The 17,566-nt window shown below is 47.0% G+C and overlaps 1 protein-coding gene across 4 annotated transcripts in view; it reads right to left on the bottom strand.

Moving 5' to 3' along the window:
• The window catches only part of LOC119178056 (uncharacterized), a 697,593-nt gene that overhangs the window by 482,225 nt on the left and 197,802 nt on the right, over positions 1–17,566 (bottom strand). For 3 of the 4 annotated variants that reach the window (XM_075887501.1, XM_075887516.1, XM_075887495.1), the window contains exons 14-15: positions 15,173–15,256; positions 3,728–3,801 (exon numbers count right to left, since the gene is read on the bottom strand). In XM_075887501.1, the coding sequence (XP_075743616.1) occupies positions 3,728–3,801; positions 15,173–15,256 (158 nt within the window). The remainder of the gene's footprint in view (positions 1–3,727; positions 3,802–15,172; positions 15,257–17,566) is intronic. The other variant, XM_075887508.1, reaches the window with a different exon arrangement.

Raw genomic sequence — 17,566 nt, 5'->3', positions numbered from 1 at the left:
CCTTCTGTCTCCCCCTAACCCGCTTCCCTTCTTTGGGAATCCAGTTAGTTACCCTTAATGACCAGCGGTTATCCTGTCTACGCGCTACATGCCCGGCCCATGTCCATTTCCTCTTCTTTATTTCAACTATGATATCCTTAACCCCCGTTTGTCCCCTAATCCACTCTGCCCTCTTCTTGTCTCTTAAGGTTACGCCTACCATTTTTCTTTCCGTTGCTCGCTGCGTCGTCCTCAATTTAAGATGAAACCTCTTTGTAAGTTAGAAGTGTGGCAGCTTGGGCTAGTTGGTATGGCATGACGATAGTTATAGCGCGAGAACAAAACGACGACACAGAGACACGCTCGTGTCTTTCGTGTCCTTCTTGTCTCTGTGTCGTCGTTTTGTTCTCGCGCTATAACTATCGTCAAACCTCTTTGTAAGTCTTCAGGTTTCTGCTCCGTAGCTAAGTACCGGCAAGATACAGGTGTTATATACCTTCCTCTTGAGGGATAGTGGCAATCTACCTGTCATAATTTGAGAGAGCTTGCCGAATGTGCTCCACCCCATTCTTAGTCTTCTAGTTACTTCAATCTCGTGGATCGGCTCCGCGGTTATTACCTGCCCTAAGTGGACATAGTCTTTTACAACTTCAAGTGCACTATTACCTATCTCGAAGCGCTGCTTCTTTCTGAGATTGTTGTACATTACGTTCGTTTTCTGCAGATTAATTTCAAGACCCACCTTTCTGCTCTCCTTGTCTAACTCCGTAATCATGAGTTGCAATTCGTCCCCTGAGTTACTCAGCAATGCAATGTCATCGGCGAAGCGCAGGTTACTAAGGTATTCTTCATTAACTCTTATCCCTAACTGTGGGATAGCTCTTATCTTATCCCTAACTGTGGATAACTCTTATCCCTAACTGTAGCATTGGGGGACACAGTCTCCCCAATGCTATTTACTGCGTGCTTACAGGAAGTTTTCAGAAGCCTAGAATGGGAACACTGTGGGTGAGACACGTTAATGCAACTGCTCACGTGGACGGCAGGTTCCTTCTTGAAAGGGGCTGTAAGTTCTGCTGCCTTCTCAAGGAGATCCTGCAGCTGTGTCATCTCTTCTAGCCTGGATTGTTTATTCACTTGCTACTGCCTTAGCTTAAGCTTCTTTGTCAACAGCTTGTTCTGTCTTTCAGCCGAGGCAAGCATTTTGTTCAGCTTTGCAAGTTCGGCCTGCAATGTTTCTCTCTCAACGTCTCTCTTCTGCAAACTGTGCTTGAGGATGGTCTCAGAGAGCGACACCAGACGGAGCTGCTTTTCTAGCTCGGGGACAGTTGCCGACAAAGCCTTCTGGCTAGCCTCGAGCCCTTGGATTTTCCCGCTCATGCTTCGCCTTGCACTCTGTTTCCTTCTTGCTAAGTTCCAAAGTTAGAGCCTGCACTTCACTGGTCTCTCGATCGTGGTCCTGCTCGGTTTGGGCCAGCTGCGCACGGTGTCTGTATTCGTCCAGCTGCGAGTCTTGGAGTAGGTGCTGCCGTTGGAGCTCTCCTTCGTGACTGCACCGCAGGTTTGACAGTTTATTGTCTCTTCCAAGCAACTGCCCCTCAAACCTGGCACACTGCTGCTGCTAATCCTCGAGGTGTTGCTGACCATCTGCAAGCAGCCCCTCCATGCAACTGCGCTCCTGTGAGTCTTCATCCTATTTTACCTCATGAGTACAGATCTTGTCCTCCAGTTCAGAAATGTTGTGTTCCTTCTTGTTAATCTTCTGTAGTAGTCCTTCTCGTGCCTTGGACTTGTAGACATCGTGCACATGCTTTAGATCATCTCGTTCATCAGTAAAGCTCTCAACTCATACTCCAGCTGACAAATGGGGATAGCCTGCTGCAATGTATCCCACTTGAAGCGATCCAGTTCAGCTTCAAGGGCAGCTGTGTCCTCCTCAAGATTGTGGGCGCAAGCTTGTTCTCCACTCTGCTTGTACTCGACGGCCTTCGCATCCTCGTTTTCGCCGTCTGCACCGTAGCATGCTTCCTCCCAGCCTGGAGCGCCCTCTCTCTCTGCGCAATAGTCACCTCCCATTTGCTCCTGGTCTTCCGTCTCTACAGCAATGCACTGCACGTCGTGATCTCATTTCCCAATTCTTTTCTTCCTTTTTCTCTCTCTTCTTGGGCCGCAGGGCCGTCGTGTCGTGCGGCATCCCTACACACAGCTTCCACCTCCACGCCGATCTCAGCGACGTCTCACCCGCCGGTCCGACACTCACTGGTGTCCTTGCTGCATCGGATGTCATCAAGGTCGTTCAGAGGTCACGTCAAGCGCCCCCGTGAATTGTGCAGCGTGCACGTTTTTGGGGCCTTTGCCGGCGCACTCTGCGTCGTCCTCCGGAGCCACCCCGTCTCCCCGTTCTTCTCTATCTTGTGACTTTCTGACCTCATTCGAGGTATGACCACGTCGCTTGTCATCGCGAGGGGCCGCCCGTCTGAACGAGCTCGCCGCATCCTCCAATGCCTGTATGGGTAGCTGAATGCCAATGAAAGGATGGGTGTACCAACACGTGACGACGACGCGCCGCATCTTGTTGGGCATCATCGTCCCGGAGTAATAAAGGTCGTGGAGTATCTGAACTAGCCTGTGCAGCCGAAACTGGTTGCAAGTGCCAAAGCAAGATATATCCAGACAGGCCCGCTTTAGTTGCCAGAGCTGCTTGTAGCCAATATCACCACCGAAGGATGGCGAGGTGCACATCTTGGAGCAGTGTCTTAATCGTTGGGCTCGATCTTTCTGTTAGGTGCCAAATGTGGGGAATTCGAGGCTGCTCAACCCAGAATCCTGCAGGGAAGAGGCGGAACCAGACTAGGAACCTTGTTTCTTCCTCTAAGCCTCAGCCACAACAGTACTGAAAGTTGGGCGAGTTGGTACTCATTCATGACTTCTTTGCGCAAACACGTACACGGACACAAGGATAAGAGGCAAACAACACGGGCGCATGTATCCCACTTGAAGCGATCCAGTTCAGCTTCAAGGGCAGCTGTGTCCTCCTCAAGGTTGCGCGCGCAAGCTGGGCGAGTTGGTACTCATTCATGACTTCTTTGCGCAAACACGTACACGGACACAAGGATAAGAGGCAAACAACACGGGCGCATGTATATCCACAACTGCTCGCTGCCAGCCACAACTGCTCGCTGCCAGCGGCTGCTGCATACCCAAGGGCACCCGCAATCGTCATTGCCCTCTTTTTTCTGTAGTCAGCAAGCTCGTGGCCGCTGCTCTCATAAACTTTAGACAAAATGATATCTGAACATAATTACATGCAAACATCCCAAGTGTACTTTAGACATCTGCAAGGCGTGAACGTAGACACATACACTCGCAAAGACATATACTGGAATACAAAACACTGATGTTTGTTCATATTAAAAATTTATAACATGATACCTTGTAATATTACATACTTTACAAGGTTGCTGGGGTGCCGCATGCTAGACTGATAATTCTGAGATTTAACAATACCCTTCAAACCTTAAAAATGTGCTTTTAAAATCAGAGTGTATCAAATAAATCCAAACTATTGAAAAGTTTACAGGTGGGTGTTGATAAAGGTCTGTCAGATCTATCTAAAAACATGGAGCCTTTTTTAAGGGAGACAGTCGGGCAACACAGGTAGCAAAAAAGAAAAGGCAATGGCATAATGCTAAGTCGCACAATGATGTTGGGGAATGGTAGAACTGTACATGGCATAAGTAGCACTTACTCATCAGTGCTGCAAAAGACAGCCAGCAGTGAAGGCTGCAGCAGAAGTCTCAGCAAAGAGAGGACTGGTGTGCCCTGCAGTGGAAAAAGCACAGAAAATCAGAGGCCTCACATTAAAAAAAGGTATTTCTGTCAGATGGATAGTAAAAAATAGCAAATATTTTCAGTTTCTGAAGCCCCTTTTCTGTTGATTCCAAAATATGTTCCCTGAAAACCACGTAGATGCAACTTTAAAAAATTCGCCACCAAGGGGGCAAAGGTTATTTGAAAAATCTCAAAGAACTGGGTTTTTTAAACAAACCATAGTTCTGCAATGTTGTGCACAAACCAGGCACCACCATTCTGTGCTCTTCGGAAAAAGCATTTCTGGGTCTTAAATTTCCTTGCTTCAGAAACAGAAAGACCGCGCGGCACATGATGAATAAAAGTGGCACAAGAACGGGCGCTCCCTGCAAAGTGACAATTTTGAGGGCAGATCCCTTTAGGGTGCCAAGCTACATATCAGCAGTCATGCAGGCACTGCACAATCAGGGTATCAACGAACCCTAAATGAAAATACTAGAAGAAATTTACAGCCGATCTTTAGCCATCATGAAAGTGACAGAACACCAATAAAGAAGAAGGGTGTAAGGCAGGTAGACACAATCTCTCCAATGCTATTCACCACGTGTTTACAGGAGGTTCTCAGGGCTCTAAATTAGAAAAAGTTAGAGATAAGAGTTAATGGAGAGTATCTTGGTAATCTGCGTTTCGCTGATCCCACTGCATTGATGAATCCCTCAGGAGACGAATTACAGCTCATGATTATTGAATTGGACACGGAAAGCAGAAGAGTGGGCTGGAAAATTAATATGAATGAAACTGAAGTAATGTGCAACAGTGTCAACAGAAAACAGCGCTTTGCGATAGGTGGAAAAAAGCTGGAATTTGTCATGAAATATGTCTACTTAAAGACAGGTAGTAACGTGATGCTGAATCATGAGGGTGAAATAACTAGAATAAGGATGGGGTGGAACAGATTTGGCAAGCATTTTCAAATCATGAATGCTAGTCTACCACTATCTCTCAAGATGAAAGTATACAGTCGAACCCCTTCATAAGAGACACTAATATAAGAGACAAATGGGTATAAGAAACCCCAGTGTGCCTACAGTAAGGTATGGGTTGGTAGGAAAATGCATACATGGTACCCTGCTAATAAGAGACATCTCGTATAAAATACAAGAATTGCTGTCCGGAGCATGCCTCTTATAAAGGGGTTCAACTGCATAACAGCTGGATTATACTGGTACTTACCTGCAAAGCAGAAACCTCGAGAATTACCAAGAGGGTTTGACTTAGGTTGAGGACAACGCAGAAAAAAAGGGATGAAAAAACAGCTTGATGTGACCAGAGCCCGAACCTGCGACCTTCGAATATTGCTCCCTATGACCTACCATGTCAAACAAAGAAAACGACCCCGTAAATGTAAACTCCCTTCCATTAGTCACAGCGAGGGTCTCGCTCTGGCAGACCTCATACCTTTAGATAGTATACGAGAGATTATAGGTCAGCTGCCTGTTCTTAAGTTCACAAGCTACTTGACTCCAAACAATATTATTGAGAACCAACAGATAATGATGCTAGGCACTGACTGACGCTCCCACGGTTAAATGCACGTATACACTCTATACAGCCTTTTTCATAAAGAACCTGTTTCAAGGGCCACACCAGCGCACGTGTTGAGCATGCATCCTCGCTATCCAAGAATCAAAGCATGCGATGCATGGTGCTTACAACATTTACAATTACTGAACATTAAAAAAATTGAACGTCCAAAGACATTTGCTGTCAACAAAATAAACACAAAAAAAAGGAGGCTGGTCTAACTAAAGAAGACCATATAGTGGCAATCTGCTGCCTACCTCTCATGCCGCCTCGATTATGCGCATTACACAAAAACTGAGTACAGTAATGTCCGAAATTTCACATGCTGAAAAATGCCAATCATTGAATTTCACGGGTGCGCACCAGATTTCAAGATGTCGCATTTGAATCGCAATTGACCAGGAAGTCTCGCTTACGGTTTGTAACCTTATGATCTCCCCCTACATATTTACTTGTAATTGATTGATATATGGGGTTCAACGTCCACAAACCACCGTATGATTACGAGAGATGCTGTATGGAGGGCTCCGCAAATTTCAACCACCTGGGGTTCTTTAACGTGCACCCAAATCTGATTTCACTGGCCTACATCATTTTCGTCTTCATCGAAAATGCAGCCACTACAGCCGGGATTCGATCCCGCAACCTACGGGTCAACAGCCGAGTGCCTTAGCCACTAAACCACTGCGGCCGGGTATTTACTTGCAATGTACTACATTTATGATGCCAATGCAGAAAGATTGAGAGACCCACCATTAGATTGTTACACGTGACACTTTCATTTTTATTCATTAGCGATATGTATCCCTTCCCTTCAGGTGCAGCCACCACACAAAGTTTCGTTGATTCCGTGTCTGTTGTAACCATCGTGTAACCCATATCAGTTCTTGGCTCAGCTGTAGCCAAAGCTTCGATCTCATGTTGCGCTTACCTTGTTTCCCTTTCCCTCTTTCTTTACTGTCTTTATATTTGCAACCTACAGTGAAAATAGATGCCCATTCCACCAGCTTGTCCGCTTTCATCTACTTCGCTTGCACCAAGGCGCAGGGATCAACTAGCGATATACAGTGAACTCTTCGTTAACGGAAATCTGTTAAACGGAACTACAGCTTACACGGAACTATTGCCTCTGTGATACTTGGTTACGGGCTTGTATTCTGCACCCATGTTCTCCTCTCAGTAAACGGAACTCCTGTTAAATGGAAGATATTTTCCTGGTCACTTCAGGTTCCGTTTACTAAGAGTCAGCAGAGTGACTTGTTGGGCGAGTTGGTTCCTTCTTAACGAGTTTATGGCGCAAAAAAAAACACGAAAAAAGAACAAGCGCAAACACTGAAAAGAGCTCGAGGTATAGCGCATCCAGGACGGGACAGAGAAGAAGACAGAACACATACATGGCGCCAACTTTCAACAATGCGGTTTAATCCGAGAAACAGCAATACTTATACCCAAACATGGCGCGTCACAACCACGTGCTAGAACCAGAAAATTGTGATCTACTGCAACTCATGCGACATCCAAATAATGTAATTCTTTCAATGATAATGATATCGATGGCTTGTTTATACAAGTGTCCCCAAACTTAGCAATGAATTTCGCTTCTATAATAAGCCTTGTCATTTGGTTAGTGCTTCTTCCGATTATGCCAGTGCGATTAAAGAGGGGTTGGCACCCGCATTCTTTGCAGTGAATTGCAAGAAAACCCTCAGGCTGTGCCTTGGCCACGTTATTCTTGTGTTCGTTCAGCCTATCATTGATGCATCTACCAGTTTGGCCTATATAGCATGCATCACACCGTAATGGGATCCGGTAGATGACTCCCGTGATGCATGCCACAAACCTAATACGGTGATTCTTTTCGCACAGACCTTTCTCTGAGCGCTCCGGTTTCGTCTTTCGGCAAAGCCTGTTTGGCTTGATGGATGCCAGTGTTATTGATAGAGAAGTGTTGTAACTTAAGTGTAGCCCATATCAGTTCTTGGCTCAGCTATAGCCAAACTACAGAGAAAATAAATGCACATCTCACCAGCTTGTCAGCTTGCTTCTACTTCACTTGCGCCAAGGCACAGGGATCGACTAGTGATCTAACAGTACCAAACAGCAACTTAGTTAGCATGTGACCACTACCGAAACGACACCAACGTCAATTACACCCAGTGTGCGGCATGTTGCAACGGAAAGTTTGTTCACGACGTGAAGATCCAGCGTCGGAAAGATCACACTCAAGCACTGAACCAAGAACAGCGTCCATGATATCAAGTTCGCATTCGCGACCAGGAGAACAACAACGGAAACCCGCCAAGGTTGCGTAAGACAGTGCACTGGTGGCAAAGGCAAAAGCTCACATAAAAAGGCCGGAAAAGATTTCAAGTTTACAGACGAGCTAGCAAACTCAGTAACGATGGCACTGTTGCTGACAGGAAAGTATCAAGCACAGCTCATGAGGAAAAGACCGCACATGGTTTGTTGAGCCGTGCGCAGCCAGCAGCAAGCGACCGGAGCCACGCTTGCGACACTAGTACACTGTAGTGGCGCTGGCGCCAGTGCAAAGGCATATCCGTCGCCAAGGCAGCCGCCCTCCTCCCTTACTTGTCGAGCCCATGCAGTCTGCTGCGGCCTTTTTTCGCCTTTTCTATTTCTTTCATCTGCACCTCATTCGTTCACTACATGTCCCTGTGTAATGGGAAGCATGCTTTAAAACGAGCAATTATGCACGTGAAATATTTTTATACTTGCTATACACCTACTACCGTATTTACTCGAATGTAACGCAACCACGATTGTAACGCGAGGGGTGACTTTTCAGTGCAAAAAAAAAGAAAAAGGACACGAATGTAACGCGAGTGAAGCAAGAAAAAAGTACCTTTATTTGCTGCACATGGTAGTGGCAAAGACATCCCAGTTTCTAAATATAAAGTGAGTTTTGTTCATTCGTCGCTTTCATCGCCGGTGGTCGAGCCCTCTTTGTCCCTTTCTTCCTCCCAGATGAAGTCATCCTCCGTGCCATCCATATAGTTCGATATACAGCACTTTGTAAACGCGCGAACTATCATGTCGTGCGGCAGCCCATACCAAGCGGCGGACACCCACTCGGCAATCTTAGCGGCGCTAGGTCGCTTTATCCTACCCGTAGGTGTCAAAGCCCGATCTTCTCGCATCCATTCTCCGTACAGCTGCCGCATTCTATCCTTAAATGGTTTGTTCAGGCAGACGTCTAATGGCTGCAGCACGGACAGCATACCTCCGGGAATAACAGCGAGCTGCGTCTGAGTTTCCCGCATCAGCTTCTTCACTTCAGGCGTCAGGTGACCGCGAAGTGAGTCGAGAACTAGGATGGAGGCGGAGTGGAGGAGCGCACCTGGCCGTAGGCACCACACAGTCTTGACCCAGTCAAGCATAAGCGGAGTGTCCATCCAACCTTTTTCTTGGCAGCGAACAATCACATCCCTGGGGAACAGCTCCTTCGGGATGGTTTCGCGCCGGAAAATGATGTATGGCGGCAACTTGCGCCCATCCGCCAAGCAGGCTAGCATCACGGTTAGCCGCGCCTTCTCGTTGCCTGTTGTCCTTATGCAAACTTGGGGGGCACCTGTTTCGCTAACAGTCCTTGACATAAGCATGTCCAAGAAAACGGGAGTCTGGTCCGCGTTACCAATGTGCCACAACGGCATTTGCGATGAGCGGCGCAGGTCGAGCACATAGCGCTGAAACTCCACTAGCTTCACTTCGCAATCTGCTGGTAGCTTCTGCTTTATCGACGTTGTTCGCCGGAGGGAAAACTCATTTCTTCGCATGAACTTTTGTGCCCATCCACGTGAAGCCTTAAAGTTCTCCCGCGGGATTCCCATCTCTCGAGCTACGTCTCGGGCTTTCCACTGAATCAGCTCAACGTTGACCCCCAATAGGCGATTTCGCTGCTCAATCACGAACTCCGACATTTTTTTTTTCGAGTTCTGTGTGACCGCCACAACGAGGTCCACGGAAGCCTTTTCGGCCGGGCTCACTCTTGAAGAGCGCTTCACGCTGGAGCCTCCGGCAAGGTTCCTTTGGGCGTTGCATAAATGGTTGCCAGACTGGGAAGGTCAATGTTGCCAGACTGCCTCTAAATTTGACTGCAAAAATTTTTTTTGTAGTTGTGGCTTTTTCGTGAGAATTTGGGGCCATCCGCGGTGCATTTCGCGAACGAGCGACGCTGGCCGTTTTAGTTAACGGAATGAACCACGTCTAGCACTAGTCGAGCGTGGCGCTGCCGTGCAATTAAGATGCCGTTTTAATTAACGGAATGAACCGCGCCTAGCAGAAGTCAAGCGCGGTTCGAGAAAGCAGCTCGATAAAGCAGCCTTCCAGGCGTACATAGCTGTAGCATATTCGACCTACCCCGATTAACTAGCCTTGGAACGCTTATTCATCACATGTATATACGAGTCCAAACGATATGTCTTGAGCTGACACAGCTAGGGGAAGCGTAGCGTCCCCCGTCGTAGCGCGCGTTCGACGTGACGCAATCAGCTGAGAAAAAAAAGAAAAGTAAGGGGGGAAGGGGGCAGCGCATCACCTCCTGCGACTCTATTCAGTTTTCTCCCGTCATCCCTAATACTGAGACGCGATATCTTAATTGCACAGCTGCACACACAGCAAGAGAACGCGCCACGACTTCTGCTAGGCGCGGTTCATTCCGTTAATTAAAATGGCCTCTTAATTGGACGGCAGTGCCACGCTCGACTTCTGCTAGGCTCGGTTCATTCCGTTAATTAAAACAAATTCTGTAATGTGCGGTTCATTCCGTTAATTAAAATGGAATTAAAACGGCCTTTTCATTGCACGGCTGCACCACGCTCGACTTCTGCTAGGCTCGATTCATTCCGTTAATTAAAACGGCCAGCGTCGCTCATGCACTCGCGAAATGCACCGCGGATGCCACCAAACTCTAACGGAGAAGCCACAACTACAGAATAAACTTTTTCAGCCAAATTTAGCGGCAGTCTGGCAACAACCACCTTGAAGTGTTGCAACTGATTTATGCAACGCGAAAAGGAACCTTGCCGAGCCTTCACCCACGGATAGTAGATTCCGCCACATCTAGACGTCGAGCTGCGGCTGAGTTCCCGATTTCCTCAGCCATCAGTATTGCACTTCTCTTAAAGCGGGCATCGTACTGAACTTGTCGCGCTGCCATTTGCTCAAGCCGAAGTCGCGGAAGCACAAAGGAAATGAACCACCCGCAAAACACGTCGCAACAATAGGATTGGATTGGATTCGATGTTGCGAGGGTGCATATGTTGCCAGCACAAAGTTGAAAGATCGCTAGGTTTGTCGTAGCCGTTTTAAGGAACCAGTGGGGCGGCACCACCAAGGCACGATTTGAGGTGCTTCGATTATAACGCGGACCCCCAAATCACTTCAGAGAGATTTTGAAAAAAACTCACGTTACATTCGAGTAAATACGGTAAGTGGTTTTAAGGGAATAGATGCAGTAATGTGAGTGCCTTTTGTAATGGATGGCTGGCTTTAAACCACAAAGTTATGATTATCACATGTTCTGACGCCCATTGGTAATGTATGCTTGTACCATGCAATATCACTAAATATTACATGTTGCAATGTGAAGTGTGTATATAGGATGTGTGTGTTTGTAAAGCATGAAAGTTAGTTTTTCACTGCATTTTCAAGCAGAGGAAGATATTTCCACTGTATTTCAAAGCAGGCCGGTTGTGTAGTAGAACACCTTGTTGCCACGCAAACGACCCGAGTTCGATCCTCAATTCGACACAAAATTTTTGTTCTTAATTTCATTTGCATCTTCATCGATTTTTCGCTCCTGTACAAGAAGATGCTGATCAGAACTATACCTAGGTGCTCATTAGCACCACCATCTCTTTATCATCATGCCCCCAGTGCAAAGTATGCTAATTTATGCTTTGCTGTCCTATATACAGGTTATGCACGTTTTTGTTTCCAAACTATTTGCATACATATAGTAGAAATTTATTGTGCCTTGTGGGGGTGCTGACACCCCCTGTAAAGTTGTTTGCGCCGTGTGTCGCACGTGTCTCGCCCCAAGGTCGCATTTCAGGTGACGACCGTCGGGCAATAGGTGGCGTTGTGTTCGCGTTGAGTACCACTGTTGGTAGAGTGGTAGGCAGGCCTTGGTGGCGAGCGAGACTTGAGCGAGCCTCTTCTGCGCGTGGCGGTTGCCACGAACGGTTGACTCTAGCGTGGGTCCTCGGTGCGTGGCACCGCGGGCCTGCGCGCCGGGGGCCCTCGTGCTAAGTCAAGCGTTGGCGACCTCGCCTTGGGTGTGTTAGCCTGGTTTTGTTATTGTGTGTTTGTCTGTCGTGTTATTGGGTTTGTTTTGGAGTGTGTGTGTGTAAGGATATTGTGCAAGGATGTCCTAGTGTGTTGATTACAATTGATGTATTGATTCGGCAGACGATATCCTCGTTATAAATTAGGTAAAAAATGTATGTATGTCATTTGGTTTGTACCGACCGCGTCTGCTTTGTCCTTTCACTCCAAGAGCGTGGTGGTGGTGCTCGCCGCCATTTCGAGACCCCACAGACTTTACTCAAGGAATTTAAGGTGTAAAATGTTGTTTTGCCTAGCTATTTTTAGGACCTGAGGCCCATTTTGTAGTGCCTGAAAATCTAGCATTCAGTCATGAATCGCCATCAATCAGCCATTTTGACTACACACGAGTAACATGACAAGCCGTTCCATGAATTTGCGATTTTAATCATATGACTAGTTATTCATTGCTAGTCTTATGGCTAGATGTTGCGTGATTTTAGTAACGTCCCTATACTCGGAGAAAACTTTGTGGCATTAAAGGGAAGGCTACAAAGCCAAGTAGGCGTGTGCCACCACTGAAGATTATACTGCCACGAATGCGTCCGTGTTTTCTGCATGAAAATAATAAGGAAGAACAACATTACTTTCCACTGGATGCTGTTTATAAAGAGACACTGCACATACCAAGGAGCTATTCATATTTGTTATTACTTTCTGAAGAGCAATTTCGCGTTTTTGCCTGTCTGAAAACGTGCACCTCAAAGTCAGAATTACGTCTCTGTCTTTAGTGAGCGTGTGTCGCCCTTCAGCTATTCCGTCGACTCACCGGAGGGGCTTGTGGTGAATTTCACTTACAAATGGCTGAGTAAGCAGACGTAGCTAATTCTATGCAGTGGTATTATTTGAACACGACCAGCATCCAAAAAGAGAGTCGAGCCGGACTTCTTGGCGGACCACTACATGTGAACTAGCTTTCTTTTCATTGACACAGAAAGTTGTCCCCCGAGTACAGTAGACTATCTGTAAACGAAAATCTCTTAAACAAAAGTTCTCCTAAATGAAACATCCACCTCCAAAACTATTGGTTTCATGCTTGAATTCTCCAGCCTTGTTCATCTCTCAGTAAATGGAACTCCTTTTAAATAGAACACATTTTCCTAATGCCTTCAGGTTCTGTTTAAAAATGGTCTATTGTATAGCCGTTATGTGGTTATGGAGAGAACATGTCACCTGATGCCAGGCGATTTTGAGTAATGGGACCAGTTCTTGCATGATTTATGGCGGGAACATGTCACATTACTAGCTGTTACGCGATTTTATGTGATCTTCAATCACTTGGCTAGTTGTTACATGATAATACACAATTTAGTCGCGTTTTTAGGTGTTCCATGATTTCAGTGACAGGACTACCATATTTACTTGTGTAATGAACCCACCTTTTTTTCCAAACGTTGACGCCAATTTGGGAGGATGGTTCATTACACGGAAGAAAAAAGTCACGGAAGCTATAAGAGGGAAAATGTCATGAGACGGCTTTGCTTGTTTTGGCCTGTGAAATGCACGCCAAATCATTTTTGTCGCCTGAAGCTCTTTTTGTTTCCTCCCATGATGAAAGCGCTCAGATCGGCGCCAAAGTGTCGTCCAGCTCTCAGTTCCAATGCTCCAGCGCATGCTGTTTGTGACCAGCCGTGTAGCTAGCATACTGGCAGAACGCACCCTGCACAGCAGGTGTCCCAACTAAGTTCACAATGACAAACCCTACAACAAAAACATAGCATCAAATAACGGCACACAAACGTTATGGAAGACGTAGCGGGTGCGCGACGTGCCATGGGTGCAATTGCGCATTCGCATGGCCTTCGATATGGCACTTTGCCACAAAAGACACGACTTTCAAATTTGGACTGACATTCTCTTCGCTCGCATTGCTTGCAACTGTTTAGCATGGTTGGAAAACTAGGTTTCGATGCTTATTGCATTGTTATTTTGTGATATAATGGCTTGATTTAATGTTGTTGCGATCTTCACAGCAGTGGCTATCATACCGAAATATAATGAACAGATACATTCAAAAAAGCCTTTTTGTTTCTTTTTTTTTTTTTTTCAAGGCCCAAGGTGGGGGGTGCAGTTCCTTAGGCAAGTGGGTTCATTACGCGAGTAGATACAGTAAAAACTTGTTAACCCGGATCCCACAGTATCAGTGAAAATGTCCGAGTTAACCGAATTCCGGATGAACCATCAAAACAAAAGAAAAATTTACTTGGCACAGACAAACCTTTATTTCATGAGAAACTTCGCCAACTTTGTCTGCCTCGTCATCAGAATTAGTGCTAGAATGATCTTCTTCAACCCTATGTGGTGGTGGTATGCACGCTCCCTGTCACGAGAACCGATGCAGAACTCCGCGAAGACAGCGAGGGCTTCGGCGGCCTCCGGCACAGTGCAATGTCGCGTCGGCTTATCTTGAATGTCATTATCGGAACAGTGACTCTGATCCTCTTCAAGCAGTTCCGACATCATCATGATTAGGTCATCATCAGTCAGCAAACCGGCAACGGCCATACCATCATCAACGCGCACAAACACAGCCTGACAACATAACGACGGTTTCTATGTCAAAGCGCCAACTCGCCTAACAGTCAACTCTTTTGATGTAGCCGAGCTGCACAGGCTAAGCGCGAAGTCACAATGCAAAGAGATCAGCAGCGCGTTTCCTTCCTCCGAGGTTGCGGGCAATCGGGGTAGCGGCAGCTGCGCAAACTGTCCCGTCGTCCGTGCATGCGGGAGGATGCAGCGCCGTTGGCGCATTTCGCAGACACTGGATGCACCAGTAGCCCAAGCGCTTCTGCCGGGTGGTTACTAGCGCCACCTGGCCCCTTCCCCCTCATTCACTATCATCATGATCATATTCTGCTGCTGTTCATTTGGTTTCGGTTTCTCCAGGCAGAGCCGGGACTCCACGTTTTCAGTAACCGGAATCGGTTACTGAAAGCATGAAGCCACGATAGCCCTCTCTGGAATCGTTGAAGTTAAATTAAGCGTGTCGAAATTCTTCCGAATTAACGAGCATTTGACAACACTGAAATATACGCAGTTTTGCCAGGACGGTGCTGCGTGTCCGAGATAACCGAATTTCCAAGTTAATGAAATCAGGATGAACAAGCCTTTACTGTACGGTAGTTGTTACACGACGGTACACAATTAGGTCACATGACTAGTTATGCAGTGTTATGTGATTTTAGTGAAAGCACACATTATATATGTTAGGTGATTTTAGTTCCGCTATTAAAAGTTACAATATTTTTAGTCACGTTGCTACTCGATGAGGCGTTACATTATATTAACTCCATAACCAGTTGTTATACAATGTCACATGATTTTTGGGCTCGTATCGCAGTGCTATTCTATGACGGGACAAATCGGTGCATGGAAAGTGAGGGCAAGGATGCAGATGACAATGACGATGATGAAGAGGGGGCCCACCGACAAAAAGCTCTCCTGTGAAACTCACGTGCAGCAGGCCCAGTTTTCCCGAGTAGTAGCAGTGAGAAGTGAGCATCTTCTCTGGAAGTTCACTGGCCTCCAGCAGAATGGTCTGCAAACAAAGAAACAGAGGCAGACCCCACACTACGCTGGTGTTTCAATGGCCACTCTGGTGTGTAGTCAACAGAAGAGGTGCAGCGAGTTTAGCGATCCGAATTTAGTGTTTTTCACCACCAGCCACAATAAGAAGCAGCACCATCATACTAGGTTTGGTGATGTTTTATGTACTCAAAAGGGCATGCAAAAAAGGCCACCTATAGCCCACGTTGGTTCAAAGGTACACAAAAGGCAAATGTTAAATCAACGTTGGTTGTTGAAATAGCAATCCAAAACCATCGTACTGCTAGCTCCATGCCAAGGAAATGCTTGTTTTTGAAAAAGGCACGTTTCTGTGGTGTGCAAAAGGTTCCTGCCCAAAGAGGCTTTCTGGTGCACCAGTTGCACATCCAATGTTGCCGGCCTTTACTGCCCGGCAGCGAACATTAGTTTCTTGAACATACAGTGTGATATCAGCTGTCAATTGTGTAATTCCATTGGCCCTGAGGGCCAAATAAATAAATACATAAATAAACTGATCTAACACTGGGCTTATGTTGGCATGAAGCAGCAGCAGTGCGAAAGTAGCGAGAGCCGCAGTTGTAACAACCACTGAAGCTCGTCGCAATGAATCTCGAGTCACACTAATGGGATCACAAACTTTTCTGTGTTGTTTGTCATCCATCAGATATCGCAAGCACTACGTGTCAAGACATGCATCTTGGCACGTCCCCCCCCCCCCCTTTTTTTTTCCAAGTTTTGTTGTCGTCCCATTGCACTATGGTCAGCGCAAACTGCGCCTACTGTAATAAAGAAGCTTCGAGGCTGTATTAGATCGTTTGTTAAGGTTATGCCCACTTTGTGAACCTTTCAGAGTATTCTGAAATCAACATTGCCGCTAGCGATAACGCTAGAATGCTCGATGGCAAGTGTATAAATGCCAACACGCTTCGCAGCTTGTCAGTTGATCGACAGCCGACGCCCGGCTCGCCGCTATCAGTGCCCGCTTCTTGCTGTAATCCGACTTTCCTTTTACGTGGCCACAAGTTCAACCCGAATAAACAGTTTATTATTCGATCTGCAGTCTGCTTCCTTCATCCACGTCACGACCCCGTGACATCTGGTGGAGGTGCTTTCCGGAAAGTCTATGTACCAAACACCCCCCTCCAGTCAAGAACCAAGCCCCAACCGTAAACCAAACATCCCTGCCAACCTCAACCCGCGAGCAAGCGGCCAGCCACAGGGGCCACCTCTGGAGTACGGGGCTCTACCTGATAGCAGTCGCAAGCCGAATGCCACCAGCACTACTGCGACAACTATGACAGCCCCAGTAGCAACACCCGCCATGGTCATGACGCAGAAGCCAAAGGACCTACCCATCTTCAACGGATCACCATTTGAAAAACCAGAGACCTGGCTCGAGATGTAGGACAGAGTGGCAGCCTTGAACAAGTGGGACTCTGATGAAAAGCTGCGTCGCGTCTACTTCTACCTAGAAGACGCAGCAAGGACCTGATTCGGGAATCGGGGGTTGACACTTCGCTTCTGGGATCTCTTTCGCGGCGCATTCCTAGAAACTTTCACGAGCGTCACCCGCAAAGAAAGGGCCACTGCTTTGCAGGAGACCCTGGTAGAGCTGCCAAATGAGAATGTCACCATATTCACAGAAGAGATGACGAAACTGTTTCGACACGCCGATCCTGCCATGACTGAGGACAAGAAGCTCCGCTTCCTCATGCGGGGTGTGAAGCAAGAGTTGTTCGTGGGACTTGTTCGCAACTCGTCCAAGACTGCTGACAAATTCATCATCGAGCCTAACAATCAAGAAGGCACTTGAGATGCGCACGAGGCAGTATGACCGTCGCTCTTCAACAGTCAACTACACCGAAGCCCATGCCCTCAGCATGGACGACCTGCACGAGACGATCCGACAGATCGCGCAGGAGGCGCTAAGGAACCTTTTGCCTTCGTTGCAACCCCAAATGGATTGCATTGCTGACTTTGTCCACAAAGAAGTTCAGCAATCGCTTGGGGCTTTGGAAGCTCCGCAGCCCCAGCGATTCCGTGTCTCATCCAACCTTCCAACGATATCATCCAACCTTCCAAAAGTCCATGGCATCACCGGTGGTTTTAGTGAAAAAGAAGGACGGCACGCTATGTTTCTGCGTCAATTATCGTCGCCTGAACAAAATCATGAACAAGGATGTGTATCCTCTCCCACAAATAGACGACACTCTCGACCAACTCCACAACGCGACGTATTTTTCGTCAATGGACCTCAAAAACGGCTATTGGCAAATTGAACTTGACGAGAGAGACCGAGAGC

The sequence above is a fragment of the Rhipicephalus microplus genome, chromosome 1 (assembly GCF_043290135.1).
Source record: "Rhipicephalus microplus isolate Deutch F79 chromosome 1, USDA_Rmic, whole genome shotgun sequence".
Lineage (NCBI taxonomy): Eukaryota > Metazoa > Arthropoda > Arachnida > Ixodida > Ixodidae > Rhipicephalus > Rhipicephalus microplus.
The sequence above is the reverse complement of the archived record's forward strand: the minus strand, read 5'-3'. Positions and strand labels throughout refer to the sequence as shown.